The 17478-nt window shown below is 52.5% G+C and overlaps 1 protein-coding gene across 2 annotated transcripts; it reads right to left on the bottom strand.

The window, feature by feature from the left end:
* Positions 1-2581: 2581 nt before the first annotated feature.
* Bpifb3 (BPI fold containing family B, member 3) lies at positions 2582-17198 on the bottom strand. Of its 2 annotated transcripts, none has more exons than NM_001109208.1 (16): positions 17070-17198; positions 15647-15772; positions 14718-14874; positions 13051-13135; positions 12574-12692; positions 11359-11422; positions 10339-10399; positions 9564-9655; positions 9268-9447; positions 7821-7874; positions 6355-6525; positions 5816-5883; positions 4926-4968; positions 4166-4229; positions 3651-3727; positions 2582-2862 (listed from the first exon to the last, which is right to left on the bottom strand). In NM_001109208.1, the coding sequence occupies exons 2-16, from the start codon at positions 15759-15761 to the stop codon at positions 2833-2835; spliced, it is 1380 nt and encodes a 459-aa protein (NP_001102678.1). In that variant the 5' UTR covers positions 15762-15772; positions 17070-17198; the 3' UTR covers positions 2582-2832. The 2 variants fall into 2 exon arrangements, with proteins under 2 accessions (NP_001102678.1, XP_006235414.1); XM_006235352.5 differs by lacking the exon at positions 17070-17198 and adding an exon at positions 16981-17028 and having other exon boundaries at positions 12574-12714; positions 13031-13135.
* Between the last annotated feature and the right edge of the window lie 280 nt (positions 17199-17478).

The raw sequence follows: 17478 nt of genomic DNA, 5'->3' as shown, positions 1-17478 counted from the left end.
TTCAGAGACTGGACATTGTATCTGGAGGAGAGACACTGAGCTGAAATCCTGACCTATTGTAGCCTCGGCTCGTCATTAAGTTCTCTGTGCCTCAGTTTCCTGCACAATTACTAGAAGGCAGGGCTATTTCAGGAAGTAGACATTATGAGAATACAAAGCTATATGAGACTGTGCCTTGCCCTTAGTGTGTGTGTGACAACACCATCCCTGGTTTTACATGACACAGTGTCATAGTGATCAACCCAGCTTTGGGGTTAGAGGCAACAGGATCTTGTTTGAGTCACAAACTGCCTGCTTCTGCCACTTAGGGGCTGTCTGATACTTCTCGGAGCCTCCGTTTCCCAGTTGTAAGAAAGGGATGTGTAGCGTCTGTTTCCATCACTCTGACAAAACAGCTGATGAAAACCATTTAAAAGAAGCAGTTCTCAAGTTCAGAGTTCTCAGTCTATACAGTCAATTGGCACCTTGTGGAATATTGGAACACTACAGCGGAAGGACGTGAAGAAGGAAATCTACTCACCCCGTGGAGTCTAGAAAGCAGAAAAGGCAATGGAAGGGGCCAGAGATAAGATAAACTCTTCTGAATATGCCTCCAACTAGGCCCAGCTGCTAAGACCTATTAAGCTATGAGCCCATCTACAGACCAAGCCACTGAAGACAGTGCACTCATGATCCCATCACTTCCCATAAGTGCCACAGCAGGGGATCAAAGTTTAACACACGAGTCATGTGGGGACATTTCACGCTCAAACCATAGCATCATGGAAAACCCCAGCCAGTTTGGGCACTGGAATTCAGTGCACGAGAGGGTGGTAAGCAGACTCTGTCTGACTTTGGGAAACTCTCAGTCAAGTGTGAGAATTATAACGTGTCTTGATGGGGACACTAAGAGCCCCAGTGGTGGGAGCAGGGGTTCCATCCTAATTCAAAAAGAAGTTCCAGGAAGAGGCAGCCATGTGAAGGCCTGGCCAGGCTGTTACTCACTCACACGTGCCAAGACCTCTTCCCAGCACCTGACAAGGGCTGGATGTTTAGCCCTCTGATGACCTGAATGAGAACCATGACTTCCCTGTGTCACAGATAAGCACCTGCTATAGTCTAAATGTGTTCCCTGGGTGATGGGGCCAGGAGATGGGGCCAATGGGGGTGTTAGGCATTTGGGGGCTCCAGCTGCATGGATGGATGAGTTCCATTTCAGCAGGCAAGGAGTAGATTCTGCTGTGTGGGAATGTTTCCTCTCTCTCTCTCTCTCTCTCTCTCTCTCTCTCTCTCTCTCTCTCACTCTCTCTCTCTCTCTGCCTGTCTCTCTCTTTCATTCTTTCATTCTCTCACTCTCTCTATCTCTACTCTTTACCTTTCCTGGTTTTGATCTTTTGTCTGGCATTATGGGATGGCACAGCAAGAAGAGCCCCAGCTTACACCAGCCCCTCCATCTTGAATGTCCTAGTCTCCTGAAGGGTGAGTCAGTAAATTCCTGTTCACCGTAAACCAGCCAATCTTAGACACCCTATTACAGTCCTTCAGCACCACGGACTGAGACAGAGTCCAAGGCCAGGCATTGAGATCCCTTTAGAAGCAAAGGAGGCTGCCTGGACCACTGAGTAGGAACTTGGATGACTTCCAGACATGTGCATTGGGTGATGCCAGGAAGAATAGTAAAGCCCACTGTGGATCTGTTTGAGAAGAACAGTAAAGCCCACTGTGGATCTGTTTGAGAAGAACAGTAAAGCCCACTGTGGATCTGTTTGAGAAGAATAGTACAGCTCACTGTGGATCTGTTTGAGAAGAACAGTAAAGCCCACTGTGGATCTGTTTGAGAAGAATAGTAAAGCTCACTGTGGATCTGTTTGAGAAGAACAGTAAAGCCCACTGTGGATCTGTTTGAGAAGAATAGTACAGCTCACTGTGGATCTGTTTGAGAAGAACAGTAAAGCCCACTGTGGATTCATGTTGAGTGATGAGCTGGGGGTAGACCCAACAATGTGCCATCCCAGAAGCTGGAAGCCCAGGGGACAGACCAGGAAGGAAGAGGAAAGAATTCTCCTGCTGCTTCCTGACAGTGGGCGAGCATCTCCTCTGACATTTCCCCAGCACCATGATGTCTGCCTCAGTTGCAGCCCATAGCAACTGTGTCTCCTGGGGAGTTGTCACACTGATGAATGAAACTAACCGTCATGTGTGTCAAGCGTTTTAGGAACATCTACGTCTTCTCCTTAGTCAACAGGTGTCTCTCCAGGGCAAGCCTTACTCAGCCTTGCTTCATAGAGTTCTGGCTCCTTCTCTCCCTGGAGAACTTCTGTTCAACCCTCAAAAATTCAGCTTGTATGCCCTTTTGAGAGGTTTCCAAAACTCAAAGGCAAAGGTTACGACAGAGGGTGGGGAATGGACAACAGGGAGAGGTAGAGGCCAGACAAGGACCAGAGGCTGCCTAGGCCAGCCAAGTGGACTGGGAGTCGGCACTCCAATAACTAGACCCCAGATCCCCTCACCTCTTAAGAGCTCCTGTTTAGAATGAAGGAGATCATTGGAGGCCAACGCCAACAGTGCTCCTGTGTGGGCAGGGAACAAACCAGCCAGCAGGCACAAGACCAAGGGTCAGTTTATTGAGGCTGGGCCTGAACCAAGGTGCTGTGTGCTTTCTGAAGCAGATCTGTGGCTGTCCAGTCAACCCCATCCCCAAACAGTCATAATCACAGGAACAGAGGGCAAGGTGGGCCTGGGTGGGAGAGGAGTACTTATACTGCCACCAATGCATGCTGGGAGGGAAACTGAGGCAGAGCGGGCAGACAGATAGGACTCTTAGTGAACAGGAAGAGCTGCAGTCATACTGCCTCATGGAGCCACTGTGAGCACGACCGCATTCTGCAAGAAAAGGAATTCTCAGTTAGGTCTCTGAGCTCAAGGTCCCCTCGTGACTGCCTCACCTCATGCCTGGCCTCCTGCTCTGCCTGAGACCCAGCATTAAATGAGGGGTGAGAAGGTGAGTGTGTCTGGGCTGACTCAGACTTAAGTTCAAGGGCCACTTTTACCAAAAACATACTGAATAAATCCCCTGACCTTCATCCTCTCACCTTAAAAATCAATACAGAAATCCCTGTTGTGCTCACTTCCTAGGGCTATCCCAAGACTGAAAAGCGTTCTGATTTGAAAAGATTTGTGGCAAAATAATGATGATGATGACGATGATGATGATGATGATAATGATGGTGGTGGTGGTGGTGGTAGTGGTGGTGGTGGTGGTAGTGGTGGTGGTGGTGATGATGTGGAGAAGGGATGGTTTCATAATCTATTAGTCATGCCTGTCATAGACAACAATGAGGGAAGGACACACAAGTATTTACTGTCCATGGACCAAAGAACTATGATTCTGTGAGTATATCTGAGGTTCCTTCTTCAGGTCAGACATGTCTTAATTCAACAGAATTCTGTGATTGATTGATAATGTCTGCCATGGGCGAGGAAGGAAATGATAGAAATATGTGTGCCATATATTTGCCATTTCTGAGCCTTGTGGTTCTCTGAGCTATGTAGAGATGATACAGAGGCAGGTCAGAGGATGAGGCAGGGCATGTTTCTCAGAGGTGTCAAACAGGTCTCTCCAGGCCTCAGTTAGACTTCCACCTGGGGACACATCCACAGGGGAAGCTCACCTCAATGACATCCACTACTGAATTGGCAAAGTTGACGTTGAGGATTTTAGGCAGAGGTATTCCAACCTCCAGGTGTTCTGTGAAGAGAAAATAGTTGAAAACAAAGACAGGGCGGGGGGGTAGGGGTCTCAGACCCTGGTGATGGACAGGCATTTCTCCCTGTGGGAACTCAGCTTCTTGTTAGCAAATTCCTACTTACCCCACCATACCCCCCAAAAAAGACAAAACCCCTTTTCTATGTCATGTTTGTGGTTCCCCTTCAGCCACACCACCTAGAAGCATCAGTCACTGAATCCCATGACATCTGTGGTCTAGCCATTGGTTAGTATAGCTATTTCCCACTTGACCGTGAGCACTTAAGCAGAGTCCAGGCAAGGTTAACTCTGGAGGCCCAGAGAAGAGCATGATGGTGCTGGTCATTGCTGCATGGACAGAAACCCTGGCATCTCTCTGGCCTCAGTATTCCCATCGGAGTAAGGGAGTGAGCAGCAAATCAGTCTCCAGTTCAGCTGTACCATTGAGCTTCTGCATGTAGGCAGCCCGGACCACATCACTGAGCCATTCTTCTAGACGGGATGCCTGCAAGAGAGGATGGTGTAGGAGGGGCTTCATGGGAAACCAGAGGCCCAGAAGCCTCCCAAAAGCCTAGAGAAACTGTTCCTGCTAGGTAATGGGCCCCTCGGATTGGACTGTGTAACTCTGCAACACTCTGGTTAATGCAGGCTTCACCCTTAGTCTGGGATCTTTCAAGACATTCCCTTCTAGATGATTCTGTGGGTTAGGACAGGTGTGCCTGTGAAAGAGAGAAGGGAATGTGCCCAGCTCTGGTAGAACTCTGTGAAGGCTGACCTTAGAATCTAGACAGTTTGGCAGCCCTCAGAATGTTCTAGAATCTGAAGCTGTCCTGAGATTTCAGAACCTAAGAAGTCTGTGAGAAGCATGAGCCTCAGGGCTCCGTGGGGTTCTGAAATGCTAAAATTTTCAGGGCTCAAAATTGTATGTGAACTTCCAGATCCTTGTGAGCCTTTGAATGTTTATCCATTGTGAGGATCCAAGACATGGGATGTCACACACACACACACACACACACACACACACACACACACACACACGCATGCACATACACACATGCATACATACTCGAGCACACACACAGGTTCACAGGTGTACACACACAAGCTTGTACACTGGGCCCACACAGAGGCAGCCTTGACCTTGACCGCTCCCCACCCAAATGCTCCACCCTCTGCCAAGCTCCTTCTTCCAGGAACTTACGTCAAAAGGTTGGGAAAAGGAGGAGGCCAGCTGGACAGTCAACCTGGCAGAGAGAAGAGAAATGGTAAGAGGTCCTGGCAGCTCCTCACTCCCTGCTGACCCTGGCCCACCCCAGTCATGGCTCCCCCCCACCCCCAACAGAAAAGAGGAAACGGAATTCCACTTCTGGAATGCTGTGTCACGAACTGCCACCAGGGGGCAGAGGTGAGCAGGCAGCGGACCTGGTTGAAGAGGGCAAAAATGGAACCTCAGGGAAGTTCCTAAGCAGGGAGATGCACGCTGGATGCAGTGGCTCAGGACAGTCAGGTCTCAAAGACATCTAGAAATTCTCTACAACTGGGACAGGGGCCAGACAGACCTCAACATAGCCAGCTGGAGAGGGAGGCCCGGATCATAGGCCCACCGCCTGAGCCTGGGCTACAGTGATCATTACAAACTGTGAAGTGCTGTGTTGAGTATGCGAAAGTGTGGGGAGAATGGTCTTCCCCTTCATCTTGGCTGTTTGGATTCTCCTGATGCTCCGTTAACATGGGACAGAGATGAGGGAACTACAGAAGTCAGTATGAGGCAGAAGCATCTGCCAGCACTCTGGAACACATGTCCTTGTGGTCAGCCTCAGGCTATGATACAGCCACGGTGTCCCGGGGCAGGCTCATTGCCAGAGGCAGTGTCTGAACAGAGGGAGCCATGGAGGCTGTAGTCAGGGACCCCTCTTTGAGCCCTACTACTTGATCTGTAGTGACCACCACGACCCCTTCCTGCAGGCTCTAAGGTGAGACAAATCTGCTAAGCACCCAGCCCAGAGATGCTTACCAAGTGGCCCCTATTTTAGTCAGCCCCCTATCTTGTGTCTGAAGGGAGGGACAGACCCATCTAGGACCCCACATTACCGTTCCAAGGACAGAGATATGTGCAGCTTGGTGGTGGATGGAACCAGGTGGGCATTTAGAGTCATGACCTGAGGAGAAGAGTGAGCGGATGCTTTCCCTGACTCTGCAAGGCACAGAGACGGTCACCCAGATGCCAGGAGAGCCTCTGACCATTCCTTCCACGGCAGCTCTGTCCTACTGTGTGACAGAGTTTGAGGTGTTTGAGCCTGCAGACTAGAACCTTCTGTTGAACCCGTGAGGGAGCTAAAAGCTCTCCAGGGGCACTTGAGCTAGCCTAGGAAGATGAAAGACGAGATAGCCAGGGCAGGCAGAGCACAAGGCATGCTGGGACCACCATGCTGAGACAGGAAGCAGGGTTCCCAGGAGACAGCTGAGCAGAGGCAGCAGCTCCCAGGACTTAAGGAAACAGAGTGAGCCCACGGGACCAAAGAGGGGCTAGGGGCTGGAGAGAAATTGGGTAAACAACAGGCTTGGTTCACAATGATGTGGAGATCTTCCTGTGCAGCAGGGGGCTGCCTGACCACCCCTCATCCACTTACTCCATTCATCTGGAAAAGAGCTACAGGAGTTCCTTGAGGGACAGAAGACAGCACGTGGATGGTGACTGGGATAGAGACTGTGACCTTCTTGTTCTGCAGCAGGATCATGGGTGACTTCATTACCCGCAGCGAGAGCAGGAGGTGCTGACCAGGGGGCAGCTTCCCCAGGGCCTGGGAGAGACAAGGAAAGAAAGACATGGGTATGAAGAGAGCTTAGAGGCCCAGTGTCAGAATTAGTCAGTCCACCATCACATTGGCCATCTACTAGGTAAGAGGCACCTTACTTGGCAGCAAGGTGATAGCCTAGGAGAGCTGGCACTTTACCCCACCAAAGTGGTAAACCATGGGGCCACCAAATCAGGCTCTGTCTCATACACTGGCAAAATCTTCCCCTAGAAAGCTGAGCAGGGTGGCACACATCTAAAATCCCAGCGCTTGGGAGCTAGAAACAGAAAGATCAAGAATTAAGGCTATCCTTGGCTAAATAGTAAGTTCAGGGACAATCTGGGCTATATGCAGCTCCGTATCAAAAATAAAACAAAAACATCAGCAGCTGTGTCCTGAGGGATCTCTGGTCATCTCTGCCACCCAACCAATCTTACACTTTCCTCCTGCCTTCGAAAGGTTCTCCTGCATGTTCACCCTCAGGCCCCTCCTCTCCTGAGCCTCCTCTGTCCTCAGCCCGGAGACTCTGGGAAGGGCAAGTCCCACCTTGCTCCCTGCGGCTGCCTGGACCCCTGCCCTTAATGGATGCATAGACCTTGTCCTCCAAACCCACTCATCACCCCCCCATCCTCTATTTCTCTGTCCAACACCTCTCATGCTCTCCTGCTACTCTATGATCCCTAATGTAATATTAGTCATTTCTACCTCAGATCATTTCTAACTCTCACAGCTGTATTGTGGTGGGTTCAGTCTCACGTGAATTACTGGAAAGCTAAGCTCTGGAATCACATCCACTCTCTCCACCTCCATGACCCCTCTCCTTTGTCTCTCCCAGGACAGAGAAGATCAAGAGTTGGGAACATCTTCCAGTCTGAGGGACACTTGAAGACGGACCTTAATATTGATTCTCTGTGTTGATAATTCAGTAACTTAGGAATCTGGACATGGAGTGCACTGGTCCTCAAATGCTATCATGCCTCTGTCCTCTAAGTGGCTATGTAAACCTGATTTCTGTCACTTCTCAAAGAGTGGGTGTTACTAGGAGACTCGGAATGGTTAAACTGTGAGTGAGTAGCCTGGGAAGATCCTACTGTTTTCTGTCTGCTGGAGTTGCTGTGACAACAGCACCTAGGTGGCTTCCGATTGTACTATGAAAAGGATACGGTGTTAGTACTCCACACTTCAGAATGAATTTGGACTTAATATTAATCATGGGGAGATGCCCTGGGAAAACTTCTGGAGTCGATTCAGGAATTCAGGAAAGAACTACGCTGATGGATCCCCTAAGAGGGCCCACTCACCTCAGGGGCCAAAGCTGCCAGGTCAGTAGTTGTCAGCGGGATATTTCTGGGAACCTAGATATGAGAGCAAACAAGAGGTTAGTGGAGAAGGAAGACATCCCTGGAAACAGGTGCAAGACAGGGAAATGAGTTCCCCCACCTCTGCTCACTACCGATGCTCCCACCTACTGGAGCCTGACCCTGAACCAGGTCCTCTTCCCAGTTTCCCTAGCGCACCCCACACAGCAGCTCAGTGGCCAGGCTAACACTGCCCTCACTGTACCCAAGTGATGCTAAGACTGCCCAGGCTCCATCCTTGGCTAATGGTGACCCAGGATGAACAGGGTAGGCAGCTGAGCCTCTCATTGCTCAGACCTGTCAGAGTCCTCTCATTGCTGCCAGACCACACTGAGAAAGGCAGCGGGGCTCTTATCCATCACCCCAGTGGGCACTCATAAACATGACCACTTCCAGTCTTTATAAGTCATAGGTTCATAAAATGTTAGGAAATGTGGTCCCACTGTGCCCATGCCCCTTCCCCCTTGGAAACTAAGTAGTGGCCACCAAGATTGCTAAGCAATGGCGGCCCCATATGAACCACCTATCAGAACATCTCTGTCCCCAGAGCTCTGGGAGCACTCTTGGACTCAGTTAACACACTGTGATGGCAGCAGTATTAGATGTGCTCTGGGAGGACTGTCCCATCACAATGCTCACAGCCCCATCCATGGGCCATTCATTCAATGACACATTCCTTTCTTCAGAGTCTGCCTTCTCGCCGGCTAAAGACTCCTGCCTCCAACTCTGGGCCCCATTCAGATCTCAGAAGCTACCTCTGTCCCCTAGGGACCCTTCCCCATCCTGTACGAGGTGATAGGTCAACCCTCTTGCCTTGGGCCTAAGCTGTATATGAGGCTTCCAAATACCTCAGAGCTCAATGCTCCAGGTAGGAATAAGATGCTGCTGGTGAGGCTTCCAGAGGCCAGGCCTTCTGAGCCACTGGGGCAAAGAGGGGCCAGCACAGAAGCAAAGAGGTCCCAGAAACTCCAGTACAAAAGTGCAAGTGACTTTCAACAAAGTCTAAGCCTGGCTTTTCTCCAACCCAAATCTCCTCTTGAGAAAGTAGGCGGGATTTTAGTCATTCCTACTTTAGTATAAAATAGTGTGAACTCAAGAAAGATTCACTGGGTGCATGGATGGAAGGAAATCTGACTCTGTCGGTCCTGACTGTTGGGAGTGGCTTTCCGGAGAGCGGAGAGTTTAGAAGGCTTCAGCAGTGCCATGCAGTATGGAGGATTAGTGATGTGCTCCTCTAGAACAGGGTGGATGACAGGATGTGTGCTCTAAGCATGCCCAGCCCCCGATTACAGAGAACGGGCTCACAATATTGGAAAAGCCAGCCTCAGCCCTGCCACTGCCAGCCGGGAGCAGACGTCCCAACCCAGCATCCCCATACACCACCACTCACCATCTCAGGGGTGATGTCCAGGTCAAGGGCACCATTGGTTTGCAGGAGCCCAAACACAGTGTTGAAGAGGTAGAGTGGGACAGTCACTTGGGAGGTGTGGTCCTCTTTGGGGGGCATCTTGACTGGGAGGCGTGGCTTGGGGAAATCAATGACATCACCAGCTATGCTCTTCACGATGGGCTACCAGGTAGGACACAGAAACAGGTGGGTGTGTGACTTCTCGGCCTCCTGGCCTTGTCCAGCATCCCCACCCACTCCACCATGGACCCCCACCACTCTGTCCCTGAGACACTCACATTTATATCCAACTCAATGTACTGGTTGGAGATTAGGGGCAGTGTGGCCAGAGTGAACTCCACAGACCCCAGAGGCCCAAGGGGTACCAGGCCTGCAGGAAAGAGGGCAGACAGGAAAGACCTCAGCCCAGCCCCCAGGGACAGTACCACTGGCATTTATTGAGCACCTGTTGCATGCTTACCCTTTACCCAGAATTCATTTGGGTCACCCCCATTTCATCCCGCTAATGGAGGTCCACAGTCTGAGGGCACACAGACTGGGAAAGCCTCTGTTACTGCTTTCAGGGCTGCTGTGGCTGACCCATGCCTGTACTGCCTCTTTCCCAGCTGCCCTGATGGAGGGGTGGCCATAGCACCATCCTGCCCTGCATCTTCTCATACTTCCCTGAGCACAGAGGTCTCCACAAGGTAGAGAGACAGAGTCACTGGGCTGCAGGGTCATGGCTGCCTTGCTAAAGCATTCATCCTCACAGAGAACATTTACCTCCCGTGTCAGCCTCAAGTGCTCAGTGAGTGTCTGCAGCAGCTGGTAGGTGGAGATCTCAGATGTGGGTGCTCTGAGGGTTCCCCTCCCCACTGGGCCAGCTGGACTCCTCCCTAGACATCCTCCCTTGGACCCCTTTCCTAGGTCTCCACCCTAGGGGTTTCCCAGAAGCCTCCCCAAGGTGGAGTGAACAGTCTGAGAAGGAAGAGACACTCCCCACTCTTCCCTCCATGGCCACCTGCTCAATGTTGAAGGTGAGGGAACACAGAGGAGGGTAGGGCCCCAACTTACTCAGCGTAGCTCCTAAGAGCTCATTCACCACGCTCAGCACACTGTCTACCACAGGGCACAGCTGTACAGGAGGAGACAGCGGTCACTAGAGAGATAGGTGCACCCTGCTTGGGGCAGAAGACAGCTCTCTCTCGCCCTCCCCAAAATGGCTGTGTGGTGCTGAGGCTCAAAGCAAAGCAAGGCATAAAGATGACAGGACGGGGGTAGCATACAGACACCCAAGCTCACATCTCTTACATGAACCCTGTTAGAAAGTGCTAAAGGTTACAGTGACGGGGAAACAGTAGACAGTGCAGGGCCACTGGGGCAAGGTGACTGCTGACCCCTCGATGGTCGAGGGTCCATCCTGCCACCCAGTGTAGAACCAGAGGGCTTGTGGTCAGAAGTCCCAGATACCTCATCCTCCCTGTCGTCCGACGGTCCACCCACCCTGCCCTGCACTCACTGAACCCTGTGTTGTGAGTGAAGCCAGCAGTTGCTTTGCCCACACAAGTGAGACTCCAGCCCAGTGCACTTCAGTCTACAGTTGGGGTCAGAGACCAAGAGCCACCTGCCAAGGTCGCAATTATTGGCAGACACAAAAGGCAGGACTGAAGCAAAACTGGTGCCCCAAGCCCCGGGACTGCACTGGAAGGAGAACAGATACAGGCAGCCCATCCTGCAGCACCGAGCAGATACAGGCAGGAGAACTACAAGGAAGCCACAGCACAACACTGCCTCAAAACACAGTTCGGATCCCATCCAGAACAATAGCCAAGAATTCTGACTGAAAGTGCTTCCAGCACACAGAGCCAGATCACACACACACACACACACACACACACACACACACACACACACACACACCCCAGGATGAACCTTCTTGAATCTACCCGAGGTGTTTTCTCCCCTCCCGTGGCCACACTGCTTCCTTCAGCCCAGGGTAGACAACCCACTCCCACCCACACAGCATTCCTCACAATGACTGAAGGATGCCAGCTAACTGACTGCCCTTGGCGGCCTGGTGGGGGCCACACTCACCAGTCCAGGCAGCACCTTGCACAGTGTCTGTTCCACAAGCCCAAAGATTGGTGTGGGCAGCAGCCTGGGTAAAGGAGACAGGAAGGCGGATGGCAGGGAAGGTGAACTAGGTCTCTGCTTCTCTCCCGTCTCTTCGTTTTGTGAGGCTGACTGGAGCTTTGGGGACCTGTGTTTAAGCCTTGGCCCCGCCTTACCATGGGACATCCAAGTTTTACCTTCCTTGGCTAGGTAGCCCCACCCTATCCCACGCCACTGCCAGATGAGAGAGGAGGCTACACATGCCTACCAGACAGCCTGTGCTCCAGAACACCCAACAATTTATAGACAAGAGTCATTTACATGTGTGGCATTGTCTGATTCCACTTGGGGCTCAATAAGCAATGAATGAATGGATGGATGGATGGATGGATGGATGGATGGATGGATGGATGGATGGATAGATGGCCTAAGGATAAGCAATATCTGTAGTTTGCCTGTCTGGAGATCGTGTGGGTACAGTGTCACACGCCCACAGAGCCACATCCCAAGACAGCACAGACCCTGAGCTTGCTGCCCCAAGAGCATCAAGAGACACTAAATTTTAAGGATCCAAAAGCCCTGACCTGCAATCGCTTTACTAAAACCTTTACAGAGATCCCATACCCTATTCCTAGAGCTAACCCTAAGCCAGAAAAATAGAGCTGAGGCTTGGCCTGGAATAAAGATAGTGCCTGGGAGAGAGTGGAAGAATGGGCAGGGGAGGGTGTGCAGTGGTCAGAGACTAGCTTCCATGCCTGCCTCATATGTGTGTGATAGCTTGGGCAGGGGGCTCTGTGGGCTTTGCTTTCTCCCTGGAATGAGGCAGCTCATGAAGACAGGCAAGTGAGTGGGTATCCCACAGGAAGGGGACAATGTGAAGGTGCTTGCAGCTACACACAGGAGACACTGAGGTCCCATCATGGAGATATGGTTCTGGGGTCACACAAGTCAAGGGTTGAGCTGGGGCTCTTACGTGCTGAGAGCAGACACAGAGCTTCTGGGAGACAGGGAGCCTCGAGTGGGACCCCAGGGACAGGAGAAAGATCATTCTGGAGTAACTGTGTTGTGAGCTACAGCTTGGGTCTCAGGTCTGGGACAAAAGCAGGGTCTGCAGGACAGCGTGGCATTCTCAGGCAGAGCTGGAGACAGGCGCCCCAAGCTGGACATGTGTAAGCTGGTCCCAAGCCAGAGACTCACCCTGACGTCAGGCTGATGTGGCCCAAGAGCGTGTTGCAGCGCTTAAGGATAAGGATGGGTGTCCCCCGAGGGCTCATGCCCAGTGCCACTTTCGAAGACACATTCACCTCTGCGGCCAGCTGCAGGAGGCCCACCAGGGGACTGCAAGATCCCCAAGGTGAGCATAGCCTGGCTCCCAGACCTTACCCACCTCACCATCCCCAGGCCAGGTCCACTCCATCCTTGGGCCCTGTGGATGGCAAGGTCCTGGTCCCCAAGCATCTGTACCTCCCTCTTCCCCACCTCAGGCAACGGGAAGCTCCACGGAAGCCTGGGGGTCACCAGTGAGGTGGGGTCTTTAGGGGAAGGTAATAGAGCAGGGGCCCAAGAGAAACAAGATGAAAGTGAGTACCCTGAGGGAAGTGAGGCGGGGGAAATACGGGGGCTGCTGTATAGGAGCTCCCAGAAGCACACTTACCCGGAGCCATGCAGGCTAACCTTGGTGTGCAGGCTCAGCTGCACCCCAACCCCCGGCAGCAGCTTGATTGACACGGTGGGCAAGGTTAGTTCCTCTATCTTCAACCTGGAGAGGGGGCGAAGCGGGCTCACTCCTACATACCCTGGGGCCTGGGCGGACCCCGACCGTCAGATCCCCCGGACGGTTCACGATCAGCAATGTAACCCCAGAATCACAGCTGGAGGCCCTACTCTCTCTGGAAGCCTCAGCCCCAGTTGTGTGACATTGGGCCCCACCTAGAATACACCATACAGGGGATTTCTTACTCCAGTATCCTTCTAGCTCGTTCTTGCTACTCCTGTCTAGAGCACTCACTCCTGACTATTCAACCTAGCACCCTACCCTAACTAGCTGAGTGCTCCCGGCTCTCCTGATTTCAGCCAGACATCCCCTCCTCCGGGTTCTCTGGCTGCCGCTTGCAGCCCTGTCTGAGTCCTAGGGCACTGTCATATCCGGTTTGGGCACATCCTACAGCTCCTTGAAGGAAGGACAATGTGACATTCACTCAGCCAAGGAGGCATGAAGAGATGTGGAGTCTAATAACAGTGATAGCATTTATTGAGTGCTCACTGTATACATGGTTTTATTTGGCCTACTGCACACAGATTAATGCTGTCTTGGTGTCCGTGGTGTCCAACCAGGAGGCTTCACAGCCCTACTCCGTGGCAACCTAACTGTGACTGGGGATGTATCTAGGCTGCTGTGCCTCCGTGTCCAGATGTGTAAAGCCCAGACTCTGCCAAGATCTACCTCGGAGTGACTCAGAGAAGCTGCACTCTATGAGCCATCATCAGCCCCTTTGGTGGAGTGTGGGTGCTACCTGGGGAGCTGCCATCTCCTCGTCTGACTGACTGCTCTTATTCCCTCAGCCATGGCCAACGAGTGTGGGCTGCAGTCAGACACAAGCACGCTCCCCTCTACCACTGAGTGAGCACAGTGGGGTGAGGGGACTGTCCCTGAGGGATGTCCCCCGTGGAGAGGCTTGACATCGCCCTATCTCAACACCAACTCACCAATGGTGTGTAAGGTCACCCAGAACCCCTGCTGGTGACTGTTCCACTAAAAGTGTTAGCCACCTGTTCCTTTCCTCCATCCTAACGTGATCACAAAGCCCTGCTTATATGAGGTTATTCTGATGAATGGCCCAGATGGGAATTCTGCCCCTCCTTGGATTTATAATCTGCCATGGTGACAAAGACAAACCAGGATCATGTGTGTTGTCTTCGGAGTAAGTGTCCCCTAGAGGCCCTGAAGGTGGGGAAGGTCTGAGAAGGAGCTCATCAGGGCAGAGTCTTCTGACCAGATCTCCAAAGAGATGAGGAAAGGAGCCTGACAGACACCTGGGTCAGCCCAGAGAAATAAGCAACCTTCCCGGGGTCACACAGCAGGAGGTTATAGTTGATGTCCTCAGCCCCAGCCCCAGCCCCAGCCCCAGCCCCAGCCCCAGCTCCAACCCCAGCCCCAGCCCCAGCCCCAGCTCCAACCCCAGCCCCCAGGTGTGGCTATCTTTGCCCTTCCTCGATCATAGTCATTTCCTTGCCACCCTCCTGCACCATCCTCACTGCCCAGCAGTGATCACAGTCCTTTGTCCCCACTTCCTGTGGAGACAAGCCCTCCTGCAGAAACCTTCGGAGCCCTGAGGCCTCACCCAGAGAGTTCCTCCACAAGACTAAAGAGGCCACCGTAGCTCAGCAGTCCACCACCTCCGAGCAGCCCTCCTGCGCCCAGGAGACCCTGGTTCACTGATGTCACGGTCCCCAGCACATTTTGCAGAATGGGACCCCCAACTAGGGAGTTCTGGATGGCTGCAGAAAGGGTGAGAAGGAGGAATACTCAATAAACTGTCCTCTCGCCCTGAGGACCAGGACCATAGCTTTCCTTTGATCATCAGAGCCTGCTTTCATTAGGATTGACACATCACATTCAGGAAGTGGGAATTCCTCCCGCTGGCCCCACTTGTGGTACCCAAGGAGTGTCAGGATTAAATAGACACACACCCCTAACAATCCCTTCATCTACAGATAAACCAAAGACCAGGAAGGGGCAGAAGCTTGCCCGGTGCCCAATCGAATATGTCGTGAAGGCTGAGTTACACTTGAACTCCAGATCTCAGGCCTACCCTGCAGCCAAAGTAGAGAGTGGATGCAGGGTTCGATGGCGGTGCCAGGGTGACCCCAATCCTGAGGTCCACAGCCTGGCTCTGTGACTGTGGGAAAGGCAGAGTAGAGGAGCCCTACTGTGAGTAGTAGCTCTTCACTGTCCTGTAACTATCACTCCAGAAACATGAGGTGGGAATATGACCCACCCAGTCCTTTCTCCATTCTTCCCTAGCCCCACGTCATTCCACACACCCCAGTTCTCTGCTCAGAGGCAAGGACATTAGTGACCACTGGAGGAACTGGAGAGCGAGCCCAAGCTTCCTAAGTGTGTGCTGCTGGCCCCTCCAGGGTCCTCACAAAATACACCAGTATATGTCCACCGTACTGATAGCCTCAGCTCGAACATCTGTCTCTGGTGCAGCCAGTTGCAGCCGGGTCCCTTCCTACAGCCGAGCCTGCCTACATGCCTCTGGCTCACCTTTGCCCAGCTCATCTTTGTCAATCCGAGCAAGCGTGCCCACTGTCTCAAGCAGCCCCAGACACGGCGTGGCCAGGCCCCAGAGCAGAAGCAGGGCGTACACACCCGGCATCATCAGCTGCACACCTGAGTAGGGGAGAAGACGTTATTATCAGGTCTGCACACCCCGCCTGTCCCCTCCAGCTCTCCATCACCACCAGTACTGCTGGGGAGCTCTCCTTCCTTTCTGAACAACTGGGGGTGCTCTATTTAGCCACCTCATAAGGGACACCACCTTCCGGTGCCTGAATTAGATCAGGTGGGAATACTGAGGCCCAGATATTGGAGGGAACCAAAGCCACAGAACTAACCACCAGCGGGACCAACATTCCAGTCTGAATCCATGTGACTTAAAATTTGTCATATGACCCTGTGAGCCTGGCAGGGTCCAGGGTAAATGCTTCAGGGGGACCCTCCACTCAGTGGCTCCCAGTACCCGTGGATGAGGCCCAAGGCTTCTCTTTGTTATTTACAAACTTCTTTGACTACCTGAGTTCTAAATATACTAAATCCCGCCCTACCCCAGGGCCTTTGCACTTGTTATTTCAGTTGCTAGACAGTCTCCTGTGTGTCCCCTCATGGCTGATGCCTCGTCCATCAGGCTCACTGCCTTCTGGGAGAGGCCTCTCTTTTTGCCTTGTCTGGAGAATCCTGCCAATCACTGGGGTGTTTATTGAGAGATACTTCTCATAAGTTGCACTTATGCAAATGAAACCATATCCTTGTTGGCCAACCCTGTAAGCTACAGGAAGGAGGAGACTGTGTCTTGGGTCCCAGTGCAGCTCCCATGTGCACTGAAAGAGTGCTTGTCATAGGGTGAGGGTGGGACCCAGAGGCTCTTCCCTCACCAAGCTCTGCTACAGACTGTCAACACAGAGCAGGCACCTTCTCCTTGGCATAAGATGTCCCATGGGCACCACATGACCCAGCAACAAACTTGACTGTACATCTTGTTTACTAGAATGTGGCCCTGGGTGACCTTGTCACCCTAGGGTCTCTCACAGAAGGAAATACCACCATGGTAGGAGGCCAGTTAGAGAAAGGGAGGCTAACCTGGGTCTCTGACTGTGGGCAATTCTGGCCCCAGCCCAGCCATCCCTGCCATGGCCTTATATAGCAAGGACCCCAGATCTGAAAGATGGGAGAAATTCTGCCCTGCTACCCTCTAAATACTCCTAGACCTCTTTTCCCTCTGAGAGTGATTAATTCTGTACCCATTGTTCAGATGGGGCAGCAAGAGTGACACAATCTGTGGAAGGGATTAGGATGGGACCAGGTCACCTGGGCCACCTTACCAGCCTGTTCCTCCTGCTCTGTAGGTGGGTTCCCAGCCTCCTGCCAGCCTCTCTACACCTGAGCCCAGGGGCGGCCCTTATATACCCACAGCAGCTTGGAGAGACAAAGGGGGCACAGCCGCCAGAAACCCGTCAGTATGTCAAGTCAGGAGCAAATTGCGGTTTTCCCCGAGGGCCTGAATTAAGCCTTCCTTCTGCAAGGAGAGCCAGGGGCTGGGGTCAGTGCCCGGAGGCTAGAAGAAATGCATAGAGGCCCCAGAGGACAGCCTTTCTCCCCAGCTGAAGTGGATGAGGCTCGGGCACCCCCAGGGAGCTCTCTTCAAGTCCCTAACAGCCACTCCAATAGCACAAGGTCCACCTTGAGTCACCCGCCCACCATCCTAAAAAGCCAGGAGGGAAGGAAGCTGCTTAAAGCGACTGGACCCTCTTGATCTCTAATCCAGCCCAAGCCTATCATGGAGAAGTCCAGGTCTGGGGAGTGGAAGTGGAGCCTACTTG

The sequence above is a fragment of the Rattus norvegicus genome, chromosome 3 (assembly GCF_036323735.1).
Source record: "Rattus norvegicus strain BN/NHsdMcwi chromosome 3, GRCr8, whole genome shotgun sequence".
Lineage (NCBI taxonomy): Eukaryota > Metazoa > Chordata > Mammalia > Rodentia > Muridae > Rattus > Rattus norvegicus.
The sequence above is the reverse complement of the archived record's forward strand: the minus strand, read 5'-3'. Positions and strand labels throughout refer to the sequence as shown.

Bases quoted from the DNA above. Each gene is read 5' to 3' on its own strand.
- Bpifb3 (XM_006235352.5), bottom strand. From the start codon at position 15,761: ATGATGCCGGGTGTGTACGCCCTGCTTCTGCTCTGGGGCCTGGCCACG. The intron at 6,526-7,820 runs GTGAGTGGGCCC...TGTCTCTCCCAG, and splicing joins TGGCAGCTTTGGCCCCTGAG to GCCCTGGGGAAGCTGCCCCC. The intron at 3,728-4,165 runs GTACAGCTGAAC...TTCTCTTCACAG, and splicing joins CTACATGCAGAAGCTCAATG to AACACCTGGAGGTTGGAATA.